The sequence below is a fragment of the Esox lucius genome, chromosome 7 (genome assembly GCF_011004845.1).
Source record: "Esox lucius isolate fEsoLuc1 chromosome 7, fEsoLuc1.pri, whole genome shotgun sequence".
Classification (NCBI taxonomy): Eukaryota; Metazoa; Chordata; class Actinopteri; order Esociformes; family Esocidae; genus Esox; species Esox lucius.
In genome coordinates, this window is record NC_047575.1 from 29572480 (window position 1) to 29596040 (window position 23561).

Below are 23561 nucleotides of genomic sequence, written 5' to 3' on the forward strand. Positions count from 1 at the left end.
TAAAGTAACAATGTAAACAAGTGTCTCCCTCTGATGGACAAAATCATAGCAAATATAATGTTTTGGATAACAATCCCAAATATGTTGTTATGAGATTATTACATTCATTTTCCTGATAATCAAAAATGTTTTCCTCTCAGAGTTGCTTTCCCTGTTTTCCAGAATGTCAACATATTTAAGTATTTTTACAAGCAAAGAAACTTATCACAGCAATAGGGCGGAAAAGAGGAACAGACACACCTTTTCTGATTGGCTATTGCCCAACGCCGGCTAGCGAAAATCATCTCAAATTAGCATATTATAGAAGGGAGGTCTTTTCCTGCCAGGTATCTCGACCCACACTGTCTTGCGCACACGGTCATGTGACTCCATTAACAATTCTTTGGAGGCCAAATTTCGTGTTTGGATAAGCCATGCTACGTGGTCAGGCCATGCTAGTGCTACCCTGTACATTCACACTGTTCAAAATTTCATGTAGCCAACGCTAGCCTCGCCCACAGTGCTCCTCTGGTAGCATACTTGTGGGTGTGTCTGTGGGCAAACTAGCGTCATAACAGCAGGTAGGCTGTGTATTAAGGTTTGAACATAGCAAATTTGTATGAAGGAACATCAGAATATTACAATGGTTAAAATTGGAATAGAAACTTATTGTAATACATTTTGACATTTTAGACATCTCAGTGAGAACAGATGTCTGGTCACCAACACACACTTTCAGATCCAGCACAAGTGGTGCATACATCAGAGTATGAGGGGGAGGAGTGCTCCATGAAGTCTGTACCCTCCTCTTTTTACTACCTCCTCCCTCATAGTCCCCAAAATAAAGAGAACCTGCTCACAAGGCTGTTAAAGAGCTGCACAGAGTTCAGAACACATTTACACACAGCAGAGCACCTCTCATGACATTCATTTAGAGGGGTTTGCATGCATTCCCCACACACACAAATAAGCACACTCGTACACAAGTAGGGGCGGGACACTCCACTACTGGACCTCTCTTTCAGCAGGACTATTCTAAAGGTTTGTATGTCTACCTCCTCACATTTTCCATGACCTCCACAGTATGTTAGCTTACTTGATTTTGCAGGGTATCATTTTACATTCCCTCTCTTTTTGAACAGAGCCACAGAGACTATAAATAAGAGTTCTCATCCACTGTGGAAGTGAGTGGGCTCTAGCAGGACGTTAATGGGGCTTTAATGAGTCCTCCTTTTACACTCATAACTGTACTGGGAAATGGTTATAGTACACCACCTAAATCTCCCTCTTAAGACCTCACTGTGGTAGCAAAGAAGGATAGAGATCTAGAGATCTTCTTCGTCGCTTCTCAGTAGCCCAGCCGGGGGGAAAAGGAAGAAAGGACGAGGACCGATCCACCGCTTCGTATCCTGTGACCCGGGGGTGACTGTTGCCATCGTGGATATGGATGCCGCTCACACACCCGTTCTGGCCGGCAGTGCCGCCGCGTGCGACGAGACAGTGTCCGAGGCTCTGGGCCGCTTTGAGGCCACACTGGCAGCAGCGGTGCGCGAGGTCCACATGGATGTTAGCGTTTTTAAGCGGGGCGTGGAGCGACGTGTGGACGAGGCTTGCCAGGCCCAGGGACCCCTGGCCGAAGCGGTGCAACAGCTGACCCAGGAGAACCAGCGGCTCCGCAGTCAACTGGAGGCGTTGGCCTGCTTGGTGGAGGGTCTGATGGGGAAAGGGGTGAACAAGAGCACCATGGAGGAGAAGGAAAGTAAGGAATGCATCCACATTACTGCGTCCCAGGGGACGGTGAGCAGGAGCCAGGGGAGAACCTCCACCATGGTCCAAGCTGGACTGTCAGAGTCTCGTTCTTCTGAGTTTGGTGCCTGTAGTAGGACATCAGCCCGTCTCTCCAGCACTATGACCAATGTGAGTATCACATTGTTCAGTGAAGAAGATGTTGTGCCGTTTTATATTATTTTGTCCAAAAAAATGAAAATATGGGACGTGTGGACCTGAATTCCCACATAGATAATAGAATGTGCAAAATCGTTCCACACAAGTTTTTTGTGCATGTCTGCAAAGGCTTAAACTTAAGGGGTTATGTTTAGGAAAAACTTATAATGGGGAGCACATGTTTCTGGGTCAGAGTTATGTCTCAGGTGTGCACAGAAAAAGTGTTTTGGTGTGTGATTTTGTACAGGTTTCCATGCAAGGATAGTAAAACAAACACAATTTGACCTTTGACATTTAAGGGTGAACTTTGTCATTGGGGTTAGGGTAAAGATTAGAGTTATAATTTATTGTTAAATATTTGGGTTAGGTTTGGGGTTAAGGTTAAGTTTTTGGAGTAAGGGTGAGGTTATATGTTAGGGGATAAGGAAATATAGGATAATGAGGAATTATGGGAATAATGTTTGGAGTAAACCCAAGGATGTCTATATTTTCATAACAGGACTGGGACAAAATAAATCTGCCTTGCTGTTTCTGACATACCTACAGTTTCCTTCTTCATGAGGCCCTATTATTAGCCTAATTTTGAAATTATATTTGAATGAGAGAAGCACTGAGCTAAAGGTGGATTCAGAATGCGTGCGTGTGTGTGTCTGTGAAGCCTTATCAAGAATATTTGTGCACTGACTGCTTGAAATAGCAGTTTTTTGGATTCTCTCCAAAAACAAAAATGTACATGTTCATAGATCACAGCTTGCCTATGTCCTATTACTTTCTATTTAACTGCTTCAAACAGCTTTAAACTAATTGAGGGCTTTTCAAGCCTGGTCCAGGAGGGCCAAAACACTTCTGGTTTTTGTTCTACCTGCTAGTTGATTGCCTTCACCTGGTATCTCAGGTCTGAATCAGTCACATATTAATAGTAGAGGATAAAAGCCAGAAATGTTTTGTCCCTCGAGGACCGGAATTGAATAGCTTTTAACTAATTCATCAGAACAACAGTAAGCTTGTAGCTTGAATCACCAGTGGCAAAACATCACTTTAGCAACTGATATTTACAACTTAGCACTGTATCAATCACACACATAACACACACATTCATTGTCTTTGTGTTAGAAAACATAAAAACCCATGTTGCCTAACTATATTGTTAACTCTTACTTTAACCAAATGCTAACCTTAACCCCAACTACCTAACAACTTAAACCTAACCTGTAATTCCCATACCTCAAAGTATTCAAATTTCGAACACAAACCAAGTTTGATCCTAAACCTAACCCCTAAGCTGGAAATTCACCTTGTCCTTGTGGGGACTGGTAAAAGGTCATCATAAGGACAGTTTCATTATTTACAATCTCCCTCAATCTGTTAAACCAGAACACACAGATGTTTGTCTTTTTGTCCTTATACAAGAAATTCATGTTCCATATTTCCTAGCCCAAAACTTAAACCGTATCATAACCCGGATTCTTAACCCGTGAATCTAGTAAATAGAACTTCCTAGGTCATTTCAAGTTTTTTCTATTGCCAGCATGACTTGTTAAGTTAGAAGTACAAACTTACAATGTTAGGTTTTTACAAGATAATCCTAAAAAGCTGAATGAAATTTTGTTCAGAATAGAATGGATACATACAATAATTGAGATGCTTGTTTGCTTAAAAAACAAATCATGTTCAAAACAACCCAGGGAAGAAGTGAAAAATGTAGCTCTAACATCATGCAATTATGCTACTGTACAGACAGTGTGATCCAGTTTAGGCACATATCACTGACAAAATCTGCCATATCCTACCATAATGCAGGTGTACAGGTATATACAGTACTGTACTTTACACTGTTATAATCTACACTGCTCATAAAATTTAAGGGAACACTTACATCCCACATTGGGTCTCGATGAAAAAAATGGATTAAAGATCAAAATCTTAACTGTACATTGTGTAATTTTGAACAAAATGAGTATGGTCAATGGAAATCAAAATCACCAACTGACAGGGCTGGATTCAAACTCACACCGAAAATCTAAGTAAACAATTGAAATCACAGGCTGTTCCAACTTGCGTGAATTTTGTCACAGCAACTCACAAAGTGACTCAGTAGTGTGTATGGCCCCCACGGGCCTGTATGCACTCCCGACAATGTCTGGGCATGCTCCTGATGAGAATGGTGTCCTGAGGGATCTCCTCCCAGACCTGGATCAGGGCTTCAGTGAGCTCCTGGACAATCTGTGGCGCTACTTGGCGGCGTCGGATGCACCAACATATAACGTCCCAGAAGTTCTCAATTGGATTCAGATTTTGGGAACATGAGGGCCAGTCAATGGCATTAATGCCTTCGTCATCCAGGAACTGCCTACACACTCTGGCCACATGAGTCCAGGCATTGTCCTGCACCAGGAGGAACCCAGTGACCACTGCACCTATGTAAGGTCTCACGATGGGTCTGAAGATTTCATCCAGGTACTTAACAGAGGTCAGGGTACCGTTGGCTAGCTCGTGGAGGTCTGTGCAACCCTCCGAGGATATGCCTCCCCAGACCATCACTGACCCACTGAGAAACCGGTCCTGCCGGATGATGTTGCAGGAAGGATAAGGAGAGAGCAATTGTGGCCACTGCCTGCAAAACCATTCCCTTTTTGGGGGTTGTCTTGCTGTTGCCTCTCCTGTGCACCTGTTGTCACATTCATTTGCACCAAAACTGGTGTCATTGATTCACAATTGCTTATGCTTCCTAACTGAACAGATAGATATCCCTGGAGTTTAATTGCCTTGGTGTTATTCCGTGATGATTACATTATTAAAAATAATTGGAGAAACCTATTTCTGTACCTTAAAAAAATCTTAACCTCTAAATTAACCTAACCTCAATACCCTAATCTTTATTCCTTAACTTAACTTATTTCTATCACCTAAACCTAACCTAATTTTAATCATAACCTAAATAATAAACCTAATGCTAAACTTAACCCCAAGTCAGTCTTGTTTTACTATTGTCACTAACATAGTGACAATAGGAACACAGGCACTAACATTTTATGCATCCTTTCTTTCCACTTCTTTCATGACGCCGAACTCCCACCCCCAAAAGGGCACAAGTATTTTTGGCAGGGCAGACCTGGTTGATGGCTTTCATTATAAACATTTGTGTTGTAGCTCTTTAGGGCCTCTCTTTACACCCTGGTCCAGACGTGTGTGTGTGTGTGTTAGAAGGTCCTTTTTTAACTCCACATCACCTTTCACAACAGCCCTCAATATAACCCTCAGCTGAGTTGTATGCGTGTGTTTGTGATTTCCCTGAAAGAGTAGTTTCCAGCTCACAACAGACTTTACAATAGATTTTCATTTACAAATTCCCAGAAAACAGTACTTCCAATGATGTTATGCGGCAACTCTCTCTGGATGTATAAAATGGGGGTGGTCAATACTAGAAATGTGAGCACAGGATAGTGGGAGAGAATTACATCTGAGTATACACTAAGGACTCTCACTACTGGTTTGCTGATAGGTCAGCATGTATCTGGTATTATGAAGATAAGAGTCTATTTTTGGTTGGTTCTGATCCCAGGTCAGGATTAGTTGTGTTTCATAGCAACTGCTCTTGGTGAATAAAAAGGGGTTGTTTATTAGGAAGATGATAGGACTAGTGGTTGGTAAGATTGTTAGGAAGGTAGGAAAAACTCTTTCCGATGAAACACACACTTGAATTTGTTATTAGGATGTACGTGGAAATACAGGGTTAGGGTTACTAGAGGAACACACTCATGAACACACTTATGTCAGGGCACCATGTACCATGCTGAAGCAATTAGATTTAAGATGAACATGTCAAAACATTTATCAATATCGTGTTTGTTTTGGAATGTATTATCATGCAATTTGGTCATGTTATGTTGCCTAGAATATTGTGATCATGATCTTTAAATCCTTATCTTGGGAAACTTTGATATAGGTTTGATCTGACTTTATTAAACTAGCCAGTGTTGCCGGATCTACAAGTAAGGCAGAGGCTATAGACAATTTACAGAATATGATCTATGCATAGAGGATTTGGTCCTGATCCTTCCAGCAGACTAAGGATACAGAAAAAGTATGATCCAAAGTCTGACACTAAGGATACAACCTTAGCAAGAAATGGACATGTTAAGGCACAAAAATACTAAGAAACCCCCCCCCCCCCCCAAAGAGAAGGTTGTACAATATAAGTTTCTAGTCTGAAATTCTTGGCGTGCTCACTGTTTTTTGAAAAATCAAATGTAAATGTCCTGTATGTTACTGTATTGTACTTGGGCTCTGATGCCTGTGACAGTAAGATCATGAGGCATTTCTGTATGTATTAGTCTTCAAGAATCAATGATTAAGTATAACTATTTAGTCCTTAAACAGATGTAGGAATTCAGGACTAGCTCTAAATCCGTGTCCCTCAATTATTTTCCTGAAACCGTAGCAGAGAGTAGCAATAGTGACACTTTTCATTATTCCAATTCTGGACCCCTTTAAGGAACTATTCCAGGTCTTTATATATTTTTTATTTCAGAGCAGCACGAGGGTTTGCTTCATCCAACCAAACCAGTCCCAAGCCCTCTGACGGCACGGAAAGTAGAATTCCAAAAGTAGAATTCGGCCAAGTCAATATCCCCCTGCACTGAATTGTCAGCTGTTCCCTTCTCGAAGCACATACCCTCGCAACATTCCAAAGCGCTGATGTCATCTGGCTGTTCCCACATTAACCCTAACTACTTAATCAGCCACTCTGTCAAAATTGTGCTACTGTCTGTCCATATTTTTGTGGATATTTTATTTGTGAACAAAGTGTGCAGTCACTTTCTTTTCCTTATTTTCCATGAAAACATAAAATGAGTGTGAATAGGAAATATAGCAAAATAAATAGAAAATATAGTAACTGACAAGTGTCACGGTCGAGAGGCAGGACTCGAAGCGCAGAGCTACAGAACATTCTTTTATTATACTTTGTAAAAGAGAACAACAAAAGGAGAGGCGAACTGAGCGTATAACTACAACACAAACTAAATGACTGAAAGAGCAACTTAAATATGGTCCCCAATTAGAGACAACGCAGGAGAGCTGCCTCTAATTGGAGACAATCAAAACAGGCAGTGCAGAGATGCCTAGAGGCCCCCAACCAGGACCTGACAATACACCACCACCACCACCCCCAACCCCACCCAAGGCTCTGGCTACCGACCGCATGACCCGGGATAACTGGGGAGTGGGGGGATACCGGGACAGGAGGATGGGGGAAGCAGGATGGGGTGTGAGAGTGGAGGGAGGCCCCGACCCCGAGGCAAGGATGATGCGCCAGAGCAGAGAGAGGAGGTGGCGACAGCAGGGGCTCGGACCACCCCTCCTGGGGTGGTAGCAGTGGCCCCTCTCTGAAGCACTCTGGTGGCGGTAGGAGCTCAGCGTCCCACCCCTCCGGGGGTTGGCACTGAGGGTTCCGGGCTGGAGAACGACTCCAGGAACTCCAGGCTGGGGATTGGCAAAGGAGCCCCGGGGCGAGGCCTGGCTAGATGTCACCTCCTCCACCATCTCCTGCCCCTGGAATATCATGGCAGGCGCTCTTCATCCCACCTCTCCAACACCCCCCCCCCCCCGTCTATTCTAGTTAGAGCGAGTTTGTGCTTTTCTGTGAAGGGTACACAGCGTTGTATGAGATCTTCAGTTTCTTGGCTGTTTCTTGCATGGCATAGCCTTCATTTCTCAGAACAAGAATAGACTGATGATTTTCAGAAGAAAGTTCTTTGTTTCTGGCCATTTTGAGCCTGTAATTGAACCCAAAATTTCAGATGCTCCTCAACGAGTCTAAAGAAGGTCAGGTTTGGTCAGGTTTTTTGTTTCTTATATCAGTTCAACAGTTTTCAGCTAACAGAAATGCTCGTTTTAGGACCCAAGAAACAAAGAGCGTTGTTAGCAGATCTCACTGTGAACCTCGACGGCTGCATGGTCGTATCCCAAAAAACTGTAAGAAACCTCAGCGTTACCCTTGACCCTGACCTCTCCTTTGAAGAACATATTAAATATGTCTCAAGAGTTGCTTATTTTCATCTTCAAAACATTGCAAAAATCAGAAACTTTCTATCAAAGACTGATACAGAAAAATGAATCCATGCTTTTGTTACTTCTAGACTAGATTACTGCAATGCTCTTCTTTCCGGTTACCCTGATAAATCAATAAATAAACTTCAATTAGTGCTGCACACGGCTGCTAGAATCCTAACTAGATTTTTTTTTTTTAACACATTAGTCCTGTCCTGGCGTCCTTACACTGGCTGCCTGTTAGGGTTAGGGCTGATTTTAAGGTTTTACTCTTAACCTATAAATCAATACATGGACTTGCTCCTACTTGCCTTGCTGAAATGATCCAGCCATACATACCTACACGTAACCTACGATCGCAAGATGCAGGCCTTTTAATTGTACCTAGAATTTCTAAACAAACAGCCGGAGGCAGGGCCTTTTCTCAGAGAGCTCCACTACTGTGGAATGATCTGCCAATTAAGGTTAGAAATGCAAACTCAGTGCAAACTTTCAAGTGTCTACTAAAAACTCATCTCTACAGCACGGTTTATAATTAGGTGTAGCCTGGCCCGGGGGTGTGAAGGAGACCAGTAGGCTTGATACTGTCCACCCTTGCTGTATTGCCAGGTGGGCTCTCGTTGCCACTGGGATGCCCTCCCTTCAATGCCTTTCAGGGGAAGAGTCACTGGCTTGTTGTTGTCTCTCTGTTGTGCACTTGTGCAATTGGGTTGTTCTCTGCTGGCAATACTCGGCCCTCATTCAAGGTGGTTGCGGTTGGTGGGTGTCCCTTTGGTTGATACCTGGCAATGTGGGTGTATTGATTTCCTGCCTGTTGGGCCCTGTCCGGGACCTCCCCCAGGTAGGGCCACAGTGTTGCCGGACCCCTCCTACCTGATTTGGGGGGCCCGTTGCTTGTCCCTGTCCTTGTCCATCTGGTCATACTTCTGACCTAGTCTCATTTTAAATAGATGGATTTAGCCCAGATAAATGTATTAATTATTCCAATTGGACTCTTAATATCTCACCCGGCACAGCCAGAAGAGGACTGGTCACCCCTCTGAGCCTGGATCCTCTCTAGGTTTCTTCCTAAAATTTGGCCTTCTTAGGGAGTTTTTCCTAGCCACTGAAATTCAACACTACTGTTGTTTGTTCCTTGGGGTTTAAGTCTCTGTAAAAGCACTTTGTGACAACTGCTGTTGTAAAAAGGGCTTTATAAATACATTTGATTGATTGAATTGCAACAGGATTTTCTAATGGTTAATTTGCCTTTTAAAATTATTACTTGGATTAGCAAACAACGTGACATTGGAATTCAGGAGTGATGGTTGCTGATAATGGGCCTCTGTACTCCAATGAAGACATTCCATTAAAATATTCCCATTTCCATCTACAATACTCCTTTACAACATTAACAATGTCTACACTGAATTTCTAAGCCATTTGATGTTGTTTTGATGTTAGTTTTCTTTCTAAAACAATTTCTAAGTGACCCCAAACCTTTGAACGCTGGTATATGTACCTGCAAGTGTGTCTGTTCTTTTCTGTAAGAAGGGATTCTGAGAGAGTGAGCAGGATAAGGACATGCATGAAGCACACAGGGTGACACCAACCACTTTTCCATCCTCACATTTAATATGGACGAATGGATGGAAACAGGATTTGTCGAGATATTCCTAAACAGTACGGCAACAGACAATTCTGTTGTTCAACATTGTTGGACATTTTTGTGTTTGTAAAATGAATATTGTGAGAACTGTTGGTACAGTCTGGATGGTTATTTAGAAAGTGACCCCGTCCACCCATGACATAGACTTCTATGTACTATTGCATGGGTGATAAGGCATGTTGAAACCAACAGGTCACAGTTCATTTACACTTGTTGTTAATGATGCATGTGACAAACAGGAAGTTATTTATGCCCAGTTCTGATATTGAAGTGAAATTGGAGGCACACAATTATATTTACCTGCTCCTACTCCGACCCGGGACAGCATGCAGTTTGAGCTACAGGTAAAGTTACTTAAGATACACATCACACAGTGGTGAAAGTGAAAGTAGATGAGCTTCGAATGAATACATGTATGCACATTCCTATTATGGTGACCGAAAAGATCAGTGTTTTGCTGATGTATAATACATTAAAATAATCTTGTTTATCGATAATAATCTCATCATGATAGCCAACCACACTGCAGCTGTGGGCTAGAATGCATTTGCCAAGATGTTTCCAGATTTATATTAAATATAACCAATAATTGTGTTAAAATTAGCAAAATCCTTTCTCTCCAACAAAATCAATGATTGTGTTGAAAAGCAACTTTTCTGTGTTTGAATGGTATGATTACCTGTTTGATTTAGAATTTTTATGTTATATTTGATCCCTTTAAGCTGTTAGACGTGATATTTTCAACTGCCAGCAAAAATGTACCTAATTAGCAGTAGCCTCACATTGCTTTTTAATTAACAAACAAGTCAGTTTGGTGAAAACACAATGGGCGGGGATAAAACATATATTAATGAGGCAGATTTTAGAATCTGCTGCCAAAGGGATGAATGGTAACCTAGCTACTGCTAGACAGTGACAATTACATTTGGTCTTTGAGCTGTGCACAAAGATCATCATTACTGTTTATCAAATAGCTCTTCTATTCTTATCCTTAGCAATGAGCTGATGACTTGAATAGCTTCTCAGTGTGGCTCCATTGCTGGCCATCCCCAGGGCTCTGAAGTAGAATACTATTGGAACTGTTTCTGTGTCCATCAACTAACTCACTAATCTCAAAAGGCTCACTTTGGGGCTATATTAGGATGTAAGAGGAGTGGGAGACATTGGGGTGACTGATTACAAATCAAAAATAGCTCCAGGACTTAAGCCTGGTCTCTTCACACCTGTCAGTAAGACCCACGTTTTGAGACTCAGTGCCACTGAAGACCACTTTTGCAATGGGGTTTTATTGAGACCCAGAGACCAATAGGAGTAATATGATATCGATGTCGTTATTGTCAAACTGTGTCAAAATGTCCTATTTTGGAATTGCGACTGAAGATTCAAAACTGCACTGTTGTTTGCATCCACAAGATGAACTGTTTTGAATTTGCTCATCTGGCCTTTTAAGGCTGTACCATGAAATAGGATAGAGATTTCTACTGACCTAAAGACTTATAGCATGGACATCACCATTTTGATATTTTGATGGACTTCATTGTGCCTCTTGTCTGATCTCTCCTGATTACCTGGTTATGATCCCATGATTGTTGAAGTCAGATATAAACACCTAGTGATCTACTTTAAAAGGCCTCCACTGGTACTGCATATACAAGTACGGATGCCATAATAGGAAACATCAAGGGATGTATGCTGTCTTTTTCCATGTGCCATGCTCATTCGGCCATTTTGAGTCTGTGGCAGATTCCTTTCTGTTTGACTTTTGATCAGCCGGCCTTTCATTTGGATGTTTGGGCTTCCTGTAATAGGCTCAGACAGCCACAAACATTTTGTTTTCTATCCTTGTGGGGACTGGGAACCCAGAAATATATGTCCCTTAGTCCCTAACCCTAAACTTTATCTTAATCTGAATAACGTAAACTTAATAACCAACTTGAATGAGCCCTGACAGACAAAACTAACCCATTGTGCCTACTTAAAAGGAATCCCAATTCTAACACTATCCCTGATACTGAGCTATGGATTGGCAACACACTACATTCATACATATTATATGATAAGGTCAGTGTCCTGCACATTTTCTATGGCATTGTTCTTTTCATTGTCTATTTGTTTTTTGCCCATGATTCTTGATTAATATTATTTCCATTATTTTCTGTTATGAATAACCTTGGCAATATGTAGGTAATTATCTCATACAAATGAATTGAACAAATAAAATTGTTTCATTTGTACAATTTTAATTGAACAGGTGGGCACACCTACTCATTCTAGGGTATTTCTTTATTTTTACTATTTTCCACATGATCAAAATCGCACCTTGAGGCTGTGTAAAGGCAATATGACCAAAAAGAGTAATGGTGCTGCATCAGATAACTTGGCCTCCACAATCACCCGACATTAATCCCATTTTTATGGTTTGGAATGAGTTGGACCGCCGAAGGTAAAGGAGCCAACAAGTGCTCAGCATATGTGGAAACTCCTTCAAGAGTGTTTGAAATACATTCCAGGTAACTACCTCATGAAGCTGGTTGAGAGAATGCAAAAAGTGTGCAAAGCAGTCATCAAGCCATAGAGTGGCTGTCACGGTGCAGTGAGGATCAGTGCCACCGTCCCGTACATCTCCAGTTCCCATTACTCCATGAATGCATCCCGGACTTGTTTTGTGTCACATGTCTTCATCATCGTTCACACTAGGTCCCTGTTTGCTCATCAGTATGTGTTTAAATGTTTCCCCTCTGTGCCCCACACTGTGGATCATTGTTCTTGTTGTGTTTGCTGTTGTACGTAAGGCTTGAAAACCTTTGTTTATATCGTTTTGCAGCTGAAGTCAGCCATTTACTTTTGTTGTTTTTGTGCTCGGTGTTACTTTGTTTCAATTAAAAGAGACTACAATGACTACCTCTGCCTGCAACCTGGTTCCTTGCTCCCGCAACGCACTGCATCATTACAGAATGATCCACCTAAAGTGGAACCAGCAGGCAGTCCCTCCAGAGAGGGTTTACACCTGGAGGGGTGTCTGACTCTCTCTCCTCGGATGACGAGGAGACGGTGTACGGGAGAGTGGAGGAGGATCCCCTGGAGGGGCATGGCTGGAGGTTGCCCCAAGACAAGTTTGGGGGGGTGGCTGTGGGGGGTGGACCAGTGGGGTGTGTTCAAGCCCCTTACCAAGGAGGAGGAAGAACTGGTAATGGGGCTCATGCAGGAGGCAGGGAGGGCGGGACGGAAGCGAGGAGGCCGAAGAAGGAGGAAGGCAGCACTGCAATGCAGGGCGAGGTGTCCAACGCCTGGTTTGCGGTCCCCTCCTACACAGCAGCCTCCTCGGGTTATGGATGCCCAGATGCCCCCCTGGGAAATTTTTACTGGCCGCCGCCGCCCGAGGCCGACGATGACTGGCTGCCTTGCCCCGCGGCGCCCTCTCCTGCCCTGCAGCTGCCGCCTCGTCCAGCGGCGCCCTCTCCGGTCCCGGCCTCAGTGGCGCCCTCTCCTGTCCTGGCCGCTCTGCCTCCCCACCCTGTCCCTGACCTTCCCCGGCTCCTGTCCCTCCGCCGGTTCCTGACCCTCCGCCGGCTCCCCCGGCTCCTGATCCTCTGCCGTGTTACTTTGTTTCAATTGAAAGGAACTACACCGACTGCCTCTGCCTGCAACGTGGTTCCTTGCTCCTGCAACGCACCACATCATTACAGTGGCTCCTTTTGAAGAATCTACAATATGAAATCTATTTTCATTTGATTAGGACTTCTTTGGTTAATACAAGATTCCGTATGTGTTATTTCACGGTTTTGATGTCTTCACTATTATTCTAAAATATGAGAAATGGTAAAAATAAAGAAATACCTTGAATGAGTAGGTGTCCAAACTTTTGACTTGTACTACTGTTCTGCTCAAAAGTTTGCATCCCCTTGGAGAATTAATAATGTACCATTTGTAAAGAACATGAGTGAGCAGGCAAAACTCATGTCTTTTATTTCTTATGGGATCACATTCAACTGTAGGCCATAATAGAATGGTACAATCATAAAACAAAACATGGCAACAAAGAATCTTTTTTTACTGAACCCTGTTCAAAAGTCTGCACACCCTTAGTTCTTAATACTGTGCATTGCCCCCTTTAGCATCAATAACAGCGTGCAGTCTTTTTGTAGTAGTTGTCTATGAGAACTCAATCTCTTGCAAGTAGTATAGCTGCCCATTTGTCTTGGCAAAATGCCTCCAGGTCATGTAAAGACCTTGGTCATCTTGAATAAATCGCATGTTTGACATCTCCACAGAGTGGCTCGATGATATTAAGGTCAGGAGACTGTGATGGCCACTCCAGAACCTTCACCTTTTTCTGCTGTAACCACTGGAGGGTCAACTTGGCTTTGTGCTTAGGGTCATTGTCGTGCTGGAAAGTCTTTCATGCATTTCAAGAATTAAAATTGTTTGCCAGTATTTTCTGATAACATGCTGCATTAATCTTTCCATACATTTTCACAAGAGTCCCCGTGCCTTTAGAGCTCACACATCCCTAAAACATCAGTGAGCCACCACCATGCTTCACATGGGGAATGGGATTCTGTTCTCTATAGGCCTTGTTGACCCCTCTCCAAACAAAGGAGATCAAGTTATTTTGGTCTCGTCACTCCAAATTACAGTGTGCCAGAAGCTGTGAGGTGTGTCAAAGTGCTGTCAGGCATATTGTAACCAGTCTTTTTTGTGGCATTGGCGCAGTAAATGCTTCTTTCTAGCAAATTCACCATGGCTTGTTATCAAGAGATCCCTGCATTTTCCACTTCTTCAAAAAAGTCGAAAAGGAAAGTTTTGAGTTAGGAGAAGCGTTCAATTTGCAGTAGTCTCTTAATTTTAATCCTTTGGTTCTTCACTCAAAACCTTCCTTTTCAACTTTTTTAGAAAGGAAAGAAATAGGTGCAGTGGTCTCTTAATTTTTTTCAGAGCTGTATGTGATAATAAATGGCTTCATATGATCACTATCCTTAAACATAATACTTTTATTTTGGGTTTTTTGTATGATCTGTCATATTTTCTAAATCATTGCCAATATTTCACAATTTCTTCCTGGGTATGCAAACTCATGAGCACAACTGTATGTACTATTGTACAGTTTAACAGCCTGCTCTTTTACACTGTGTGTCCTATGTAGGAACGGGTGCCACAGTTCATGGTTTTGTTTGTCTTTTTTCTAGGGTCATAAGAGTGTTGTCAAAACGGAGGATACAAATGTGGCTGCTGTGTTGGAGAATGGACATTACCATGAGCAAGGTATAGAAACTCCAGGGTTGGGATCAGTTCAGATTAATCAGTACAGACTTCACAGAAGTGACAAGGTGCAAATGAACATGTACACAGAACTATGCAATGGCCTGTTAGGATGTAATTATGACTCCCAAGGAAATCATTATGCATGAGCAGGTTATGGAAAATGGTGTGAGTATATTTTGTCTGTTTTTTTCCCTTTCATCCTTTTTGCTGTGTGTGCAATCGTAACAAATCAGAGGACTTGTCAATCAGCAAGCCACATCTTCCCTGCACTTCAGTAACAAAGACAGACTCCCTAACTGGGCTTAAACCAACAGCACAATCCCCTGCTTTGGCCAAGAAGTCTTCTGCTTCAACACCAAAGACCCCTTACCCAATAGCAGATGTCACAACTCCCAAAACAGCACTTGATGCTTTGTTTTGTCCTGGTGAGTCCTGGACTGGACTCACACAAATCACAGAATTATTACTCTCCTTACTGTGGTTCGTGTGCAACTAAATCTTTGGATGAACTATCCTTTAAGATGTGTTCCAAGAAAACAACCTTTATTTGTAGGAAAGTAAAGAATGTGGTTCACTTTGTTGTCTTGTCTTTGTTCCAGCACCAGCATTGATGAGAGAGACCCAAGTTACTCTTCCAGTTCTGTCACAAGGATTAGGTACTAGATTGTAACATTTACTTTTTTGTTTCTTCAGATGTTGTTACTGTATCTTCAGCTGGAGATTCTCACTCTCATTTACAACAGAATTGAGCAGATCATTTTCTGAAATATATAAAAAACAGAGATGCCCAGGCAGACAGAAAAGTAGCAAAATCTGTTGCTAGCCTCTTTTACCACTGAATGTCGCTAAATTCTAAATCTAACAACAGTGTGGCTAGTTTGTCAACACTGACCCCTGTAGGGCTTGGAGCAATAGTTTTGTTGAGTTAAAATGCTCCCACCAGACAATTAATGGGTGTCTTGCTTCCTCCTTATCACCTTTACTCCCTTCTTTCTATTTATATCAATTTAGAGAATTTGTCTGGACAACAACAGGAAGTGAGATCACCAGCTGTAAGCCTTTTAGCCCAGCAGGAGCACACCACCCCAACACATCTGCCCCTGCCCCATCCTCCTGTCAGTGCCATGAATAGAACCAGCCCAGAGTTTCCAACTGCACCCACCCCATCTGGGGCTCCTGCCACTCCCACCCAGTCTCTGGCCACCCCCAACCAATCTCCTGCCACACCCACCCAGTCTCCTGCCACCCCCACCCAGTCTCTGGCAACCCCCACCCAGTCTCCTACCACTCCCACCCAGTCTCTGGCCACCCCCACCCAGTCTCCTGCAACCCCACACTCCCCTGCACCATCACCTAAAACATCCAACCAATCAGTTATGGAGGAAACTACACCCAAAGCTCCGGGGGAATTTCCTTTTAAGCGTAGTGAACGTGGTAAGTACCCTAGTCCTTCATACTAGCGCTCTCCATACTGTTTTTGATTTTCTTATTTCCATTTCCTTGTCTGACATTCAGCTACATTTCCAAGTCTTTCCCTTCTATTTTCTTTACAGAACGACCTGCAGTTAAGCCAGCGAGCCCTAATCTAACACGCAGCATGAGCTTCCCAGCAACCACAGGTAACAGTAGCAGTAGGTCTGTAGGGACAGTGGGCTTCTGGTCTTCATTCAGTGCTGCCTGCCTCTGCTCTTCTTTTTTTCATCATTTTCAGGTTAACTCTTTCCCTCCCACTCTCTGTATGTCTGTCTCTTTCTCTACTTCTTTGTAAATGTGAAGAAAAACTCCTGCCCCCCAGAAAAATACCTCCACCTGGTATAGACAAGTCAGTCCTTATCATAATATAAAACATATTTTTGTACTATTCAAATACTTGTAAACGACAACCTTGTAAGCCTAATATTTTAGTGTTCTTTAATATGCCCAAGTTTTTTTTTTTTTAGAAACCTAGACAAGTTTGGCACTCCAAATAAGTTTGGTGGTCCTAACAACTTCGGCAGTGGTGGCGAGCGGAAGCTGCAGAGATCACAGACGCTTCCTCGCAACCTTGGGATGCAGGGCAAACGGTCTCTGTTTGAAAGCCTGGCCTCCGAGTGTGACAGGTGCAGTAGGCCTCCATTGTCTTTTCTTTTCAATTTAACAAGCTCTTACTCTCTATTGCTAAACTCTGTGTTCTGGTTATGAAAACACATTGTGTTAAGCATCAATAAAAATCAATAAGTCCTTTCCTCTGTGGTGTCATATATAAAGATGCACTCCAAGATTTTATCCCAATAGTTTAAATGTGGTGCTTTTGAGCCAAAACAGATCCCCAAAAATGGTGTACTATGTGCTGAAATTTGCCTCATGTCTTCAAGACCCCTCATTTTCCAACTTGGAAATGGTGGCCTGCCTCACAGGCTGATGTTGAAGCAACACTGCTAAGGTTTAAGAAATTCCGCCCATTCTTCTGCCTCACAGGCTGATGTTGAAGAAACTCCACCCATTCTTCTGCATCAGATAATGAAATTAAAACCTTGTTCAGGCGGGCATTTTATGTAGCTGGCTGCGATAAGGCTAATTAGCAATAGGGGAGATTAGCGCAAAATCAACTGCATTTTTAATCTAATTCAAGTGTTTTGCAGAAGCTATTTGTGTGTTTTGTTGTAGAAAGCTATGTCTACCAGTTACAATGAATAATGAAATACACTCACCTAAAGGATTATTAGGAACACCTGTTCAATTTCTCATTAATGCAATTATCTAATCAACCAATCACATGGCAGTTGCTTCAATGCATTTAGGGGTGTGGTCCTTGTCAAGACAATCTCCTGAACTTCAAACTGAATGTCAGAATGGGAAAGAAAGGTGATTTAAGCAATTTTGAGCGTGGCATGGTTATTGGTGCCAGGCGGGCCGGTCTGAGTATTTCACAATCTACTCAGTTACTGGGATTTTCACGCACAACCATTTCTAGGGTTTACAAAGAATGGTGTGAAAAGGGAAAAACATCCAGTGTGCGGCAGTCCTGATTCAAGCTGATAGAAGAGCAACTTTGACTGAAATAACCACTCGTTACAACCAAGGTATGCAGCAAAGCATTTGTGAAGCCACAACACGCACAACCTTGAGGCGGATGGGCTACAACAGCAGAAGACCCCACCGGGTACCACTCATCTCCACTACAAAAAGGAAAAAGAGGCTACAATTTGCACGAGCTCACCAAAATTGGACAGTTGAAGACTGGAAGAATGTTGCCTGGTCTGATGAGTCTCAATTTCTGTTGAGACATTCAGATGGTAGAGTCAGAATTTGGCGTAAACAGAATGAGAACATGGATCCATCATGCCTTGTTACCACTGTGCAGGCTGGTGGTGGTGGTTTAATGGTGTGGGGGATGTTTTCTTGGCACACTTTAGGCCCCTTAGTGCCAATTGGGCATTGTTTAAATGCCACAGCCTACCTGAGCATTGTTTCTGACCATGTCCATCCCTTTATGACCACCATGTACCCATCCTCTGTTGGCTACTTCCAGCAGGATAATGCACCATGTCACAAAGCTCAAATAATTTCAAATTGGTTTCTTGAACATGACAATGAGTTCACTGTACTGAAATGGCCCCCACAGTCACCAGATCTCAACCCAATAGAGGATCTTTGGGATGTGGTGGAACGGGAGCTTCGAGCCCTGGATGTGCATCCCACAAATCTCCATCAACTGCAAGATGCTATCCTATCAATATGGGCCAACATTTCTAAAGAATGCTTTCAGCACCTTGTTGAATCAATGCCACGTAGAATTAAGGCAGTTCTGAAGGCAAAAGGGGGTCAAACACAGTATTGTGTATGGTGTTCCTAATAATCCTTTAGGTGAGTGTATTTGCGTTCATTCATGAGTTCTTTCACAATGTGATCAATAATCAGTTGCTAACATGTTACTGCTGGTTGGACCATAAGCAACATTGAAAATAGGACTCATTAATCAGTAAAAATTGTTAAAATAGAACATAGTCAATAGTTTGAAATCTGGGAATTATTGTAGCATGTTCCTGCACAAGTGAATTCTCTCTTTTTTAGATTCTGGTATTTCTGGTAAGTGGATGTCATGTGCAATTCACACTGATTACCTCATTGGATACAAAGTTATAAGTTTCATTTCATGCCAGAAATTTAAATGCCACTTAGCAAATACTTTAAATGCCACTTAGCAAATACTTCCAAAGTATCCAAAGCAATATGCAGCAAAGTGACTGCGTACATATTTAGCATATGGAAATTATCCATGGGAAGTTGCCATGTTTCTGACCTACTGAGCTACAAAGCCACCAACAACTGACTCAAGGTTCCACTCTGCAGGTCCAAGGCTGCAGGTTCCAAGCCAAAATTGCAGCGCTCCCAGAGCTTCAACAGTGCCGGCAGCATCAAGGCAATGCTCCTGGAGTGGTGCCGCTCTAAAACTATCGGCTACAAAGTAAGTCTGGTCCGAGTCATTTCTGACAGGCTGTTAACAAATGTGAAATAAATGTTACCTAGTGTGGCACATGGAGAAACCTACCAAATTACATGTTGATATCTTTACATTTCAGCTCAACTACACGCATCACATTACTTTGCCACCAGTAACATGAAATTACACTTAAATGTAAAGTAGTGAGCTTCCAGTGACCAGTATGAGGGAGTGTGAGAGCGATGACACCAAGTTTAACTCACCTGCTCCCCATTCACACCTGAGACCTTGTAACACTAACGAGTCACATGACACTGGGGAGGGAAAATGGCTAATTGGGCCCAATTAGGAAATTTTCACTTAGGGGTGTACTCCCTTTTGTTGCCAGCTGTTTATACATTAATGGCTGTGTGTTATTTTCAGGGGACAGCAAATTTACACTGTTATACAAGCTGTACACTCACTACTTTACATTGTAGCAAAGTGTCATTTCTTCAGTGTTGTCACATGAAAAGATATAATCAAATATTTACAAAAATGTGAGGGGTGTACTCACTTTTGTGAGATACTGTATGAACCTATATATGCACTGCTCAAAAAAATGAAGGGAACAACTGAAATCACACATCGGGTCTTGATGAACGGAATATATTAAAGATCAAAATCTTTATTGTACATTGTGTAATTCGTTGAGAACAAAAGGACATAACGACGATCAATGGATACCAAAATCATGAAACCCACCCTGAAAATAAAATTAATCAGTAATTTGTATGGGTATAGAAAATAAAGAAAATCGGTAAAGAAAAGAATCAGTAAAGTAAAGAAAATCAGTCATTTGTATGGGCCCCATGTGCCTGCATGCACTCCTGACAATGTCTGGGCATGCTCCTGATGAGACGGTGGATGGTGTCCTGGGGGATCTCCTCCCAACCCTGGGTCTGTGGCACTACTTGGCAGCGTTGGATGCACCGATACATAATGTCCCAGAGGTTCTCAATTGGAGGGGCTGGGCTACCTGTGCAACCTGAATGGGCTGCAGGTACCGCCTCATGCTACAACTAGTGACAAAGACACTAGCAAAACGCAAAACTAGAGAAGAATCAGTTCGAATGGATAAAGAGAGAGCAATTGTCTGTGGCCACCACCTGCAAAACCATTCCCTTTTTGGGGGTTGTCTTGCTGTTGCCTTTCCAGTGCACCTGTAGTCACTTTCATTTGCACCAAAACAGGTGACATTGATTTACAATCACTTATGCATCATTACTGGACATATTGATATCCTTGAAGTTTAATTGCCTTTGTGTTATACTGTGATGATTACGTGTACCCTTAATTTTTTGAGTAGTGTATATACCTATATAATACCTATATACCATAAGTAATAATGCATTTGGCTTATACCGTTCTTTCCTTAACTAGAACATAGACATCCAGAATTTTTCGTCCAGCTGGTGTGATGGGATGGCCTTTGCTGCACTAGTCCACTCCTTCTTCCCCCTAGAATTTGACTACAACACACTGAACCCTGCCAATCGCAAAGAAAACTTTGAAGTGGCATTCACCACAGCAGAGTAAGTGTGTGTGTGTGTGTGTAAAACATTATGGAGGAGATGCTCAATTTACAGGTTCTGGGAGAGGTTTCTGGCTTACAGTATATTGTAATATACAGTAGTTACATCGGAGACATTTTATTTTTGTATTAGGAAGCAGGCTGACTGTGTGCGTCTAATAGAGGTGGAGGATATGATGGCAATGGGTAACAAACCAGACCCGATGTGTATTTTCACCTACGTCCAGTCCCTCTACAACCACCTGAAGGCCTTCGAGTGACACGCCCGTGTGTAGGCGATCACCCCAACACCAGCTACACTGATGCATGTCACCAGCAAGCCAAAAGCACTTCTTCCTACCTTGTTAAAATAATTATGATTGTGCCTGTACAATTCTGTATGATTTTGACTGGTCATGTAATAATGTGCTGTGCATATGGTTTGCGGCTTTTATTTTGCCTCATATAGAACATAAAGGTAAAGTTGTTTAGCAAATATATTTTTGACCAGAGAGACATCTGGTGGTAACTGCCTAGTGGTGTAATTTTTATGCAATGTAGGTCATGAATTAAATTAACTGAGATATATATTAATAAGTGTTAGTCACTTGGAGATTGAAGCAAGTTAAATGTACGAAAGACATAGTTTAAGTTGCAACGGGAAAATGAAAAAGTTCAAATGAAAGTGTAAATGCAGGGAAAGCTGGCATGACTCAGGAGCAACTTGTTAATTGTTTATTTATTTGGATCCCCATCAGCTTCTGTTAAAGCAGCAGCTACTCTTCCTGGGATCCATAGAAAACACAAAACATAACAACTAACATTGCACAGACACACTGAAAGGCCAGAACAGTCCACAAAGAATATTGGTCCTGGATCAGTTCAACCTGTGGACTCTCATTGTCCAAGGACTGTATTGTGGTGCTAGATAAAGACAACCTGCTGTGAGATGATGATAGTGACCACTATGAGAACAAGGAGGTAGATGCTTCAACAGATATACATTTCTCTCTTGGGAAGACAAAACTCAGCAACCAGTCGGTTGGAGTGTATGAAGTTAGATGGAACTGCACAAGCTTTGTGCAGATTTTCACAATTATTTTCTGTAGAAGTAGAATTTGTCACAGAGTGGACCACAATTTATGGACTTGAAGTTTTTAATCTTAAAATGCCACTGTTTAGAAATAAAGTTACTCCACTCAAATTTAAAACCTTCAGTGATGATATTGATGTTTAAAATGCATCTGTTTTTTATGTTAGTCAGCTTATCGGCATTACAAATAACTGCTGTAGCTACATTTATTGAACAACAATAAAATGTAATGGAGAAGCTTTCATTACAGTGTGTGTATCTATGAACACATCTTTTCTTGTCTAAATGAAACAATGGGCAAGTCATATTTGGTATATTGGTCGTTAAACACACTGGTATATGGCTCAGCTGTCAGAAAGAGACAGATGACCCAGGATTTTGTACCATTTATTTTATTATATACCACACTGAGACTAACTGTTAGCTGCTCCATAATAAAGGCCTGGGAATGTTCCCTGGAAGGTCTATCATGATTTGGCAAATAACCACCTTTTGCCGACATAAGAGATGAACACACTCCTTTCTGCAATGGACATTAAATATTGTTTGGAAATTTCTTCCCAACAGTATTGCAGAAGTCCCCAAAAATGTCTTGCAGGTGTAGGTTGCTTTGTTTTCACTCTTCTGCCAGTTCATGCCAAACCTGCTTGACGATGTTAAGTCTCCTTTCTTTGTGCAATTTCTCTCAAGGAAAGAAATTGCACAATTTTTGGTCTGTCTGTCTGTCTTCCTTTGTTAATTGCCTTTTTCTCACCTTTATGATAGCAATATACTACTTCCTGCAGCACAATACTGTCCAAATAATGATTAAGAGCCTGTAGTAATATAATCTGTTCTTACACAGCTTTCATAAAGACTGAGTTTGTAAGTAATCAACAAAAGTTGGGACACCAACTTTTTGTTAACACATGACTTGTTCCCTGAAAAAGGCCCTTTTTATTGCTCTGAAGTGTACATTATGTTTCAGTTGGTAACCTAAACTTTTTTTTCTTACCTCTGGCAGTTTACTGGTTACCTTTGTGCCATTTCAGGTTATTCACTGGACTTGAACAGCTTAAATCTCAGCAAAAACTGGGAAAGGAATGTGTTCTAAAACATTTGAAAGGTAGCGTGTACAGTAAAGCATTTAAAAAATCATCAAGAAATTATAATATTCAATGCATGCATCCCACAATGATTGTGCTTTAAGAGTCCTTAATTGGCCATCAAGGACATCCTGTTTCACTGCAGTGAACTTGAGGTCACACAAAAGCGAAATTTTCTCAACCATCATTTTAAATGTAAAAGGCTGGTATAAGACAAACAGTTATTGACCTTCACGTATCAGACAATGGCTACAAAAAGAAAATATTGCTACATTCTGGAAAATATAAATTTCCACTATTAGGGCAATAATAGTGAAAGAAATGTTAAACAACTAGAGCTGTGATGAACCTGCCTGAAAGGGCGAGTGAATTTTGCCCTAAGACAGAGTGAGTGAGAAGGATGGATCAATTGGCAATTTGTTTCCCAAGGATCACGGATGGAGATTTGAAGAAGTGGGTTACATCTTACATCATCAAGTCTCCAAGACAATGATTAGACCCCACCTCCATACCTACAAGTTATT

The 23561-nt window shown here is 42.0% G+C and overlaps 1 protein-coding gene across 3 annotated transcripts; it reads left to right on the top strand.

Annotated features, from left to right (window-relative positions):
- Nucleotides 1–836: 836 nt before the first annotated feature.
- Nucleotides 837–22210, top strand: LOC105005920 (smoothelin-like protein 2). Of its 3 annotated transcripts, none has more exons than XM_010864183.5 (12): nucleotides 837–1020; nucleotides 1122–1896; nucleotides 14809–14884; nucleotides 15118–15309; nucleotides 15484–15540; nucleotides 15896–16318; nucleotides 16438–16503; nucleotides 16661–16706; nucleotides 16825–16983; nucleotides 19217–19331; nucleotides 20730–20881; nucleotides 21014–22210. In XM_010864183.5, exons 2-12 carry the CDS (start codon nucleotides 1423–1425, stop codon nucleotides 21138–21140), a joined length of 1887 nt encoding a protein of 628 aa, XP_010862485.3. In that variant the 5' UTR covers nucleotides 837–1020; nucleotides 1122–1422; the 3' UTR covers nucleotides 21141–22210. The 3 variants fall into 3 exon arrangements, with proteins under 3 accessions (XP_010862485.3, XP_010862486.3, XP_010862487.3); XM_010864184.5 differs by having other exon boundaries at nucleotides 15199–15309; XM_010864185.5 differs by lacking the exon at nucleotides 15118–15309.
- Nucleotides 22211–23561: the final 1351 nt, after the last annotated feature.

What these genes read in the sequence shown, in the direction of transcription:
- LOC105005920 (XM_010864183.5), top strand. Translation starts at nt 1,423, where the DNA reads ATGGATGCCGCTCACACACCCGTTCTGGCCGGCAGTGCCGCCGCGTGC. An exon ending in TTTTAAGCGTAGTGAACGTG is followed by an intron (nt 16,319 to 16,437) that starts GTAAGTACCCTA and finishes TTTTCTTTACAG; the next exon opens with AACGACCTGCAGTTAAGCCA. An exon ending in CTAAAACTATCGGCTACAAA is followed by an intron (nt 19,332 to 20,729) that starts GTAAGTCTGGTC and finishes TTCCTTAACTAG; the next exon opens with AACATAGACATCCAGAATTT.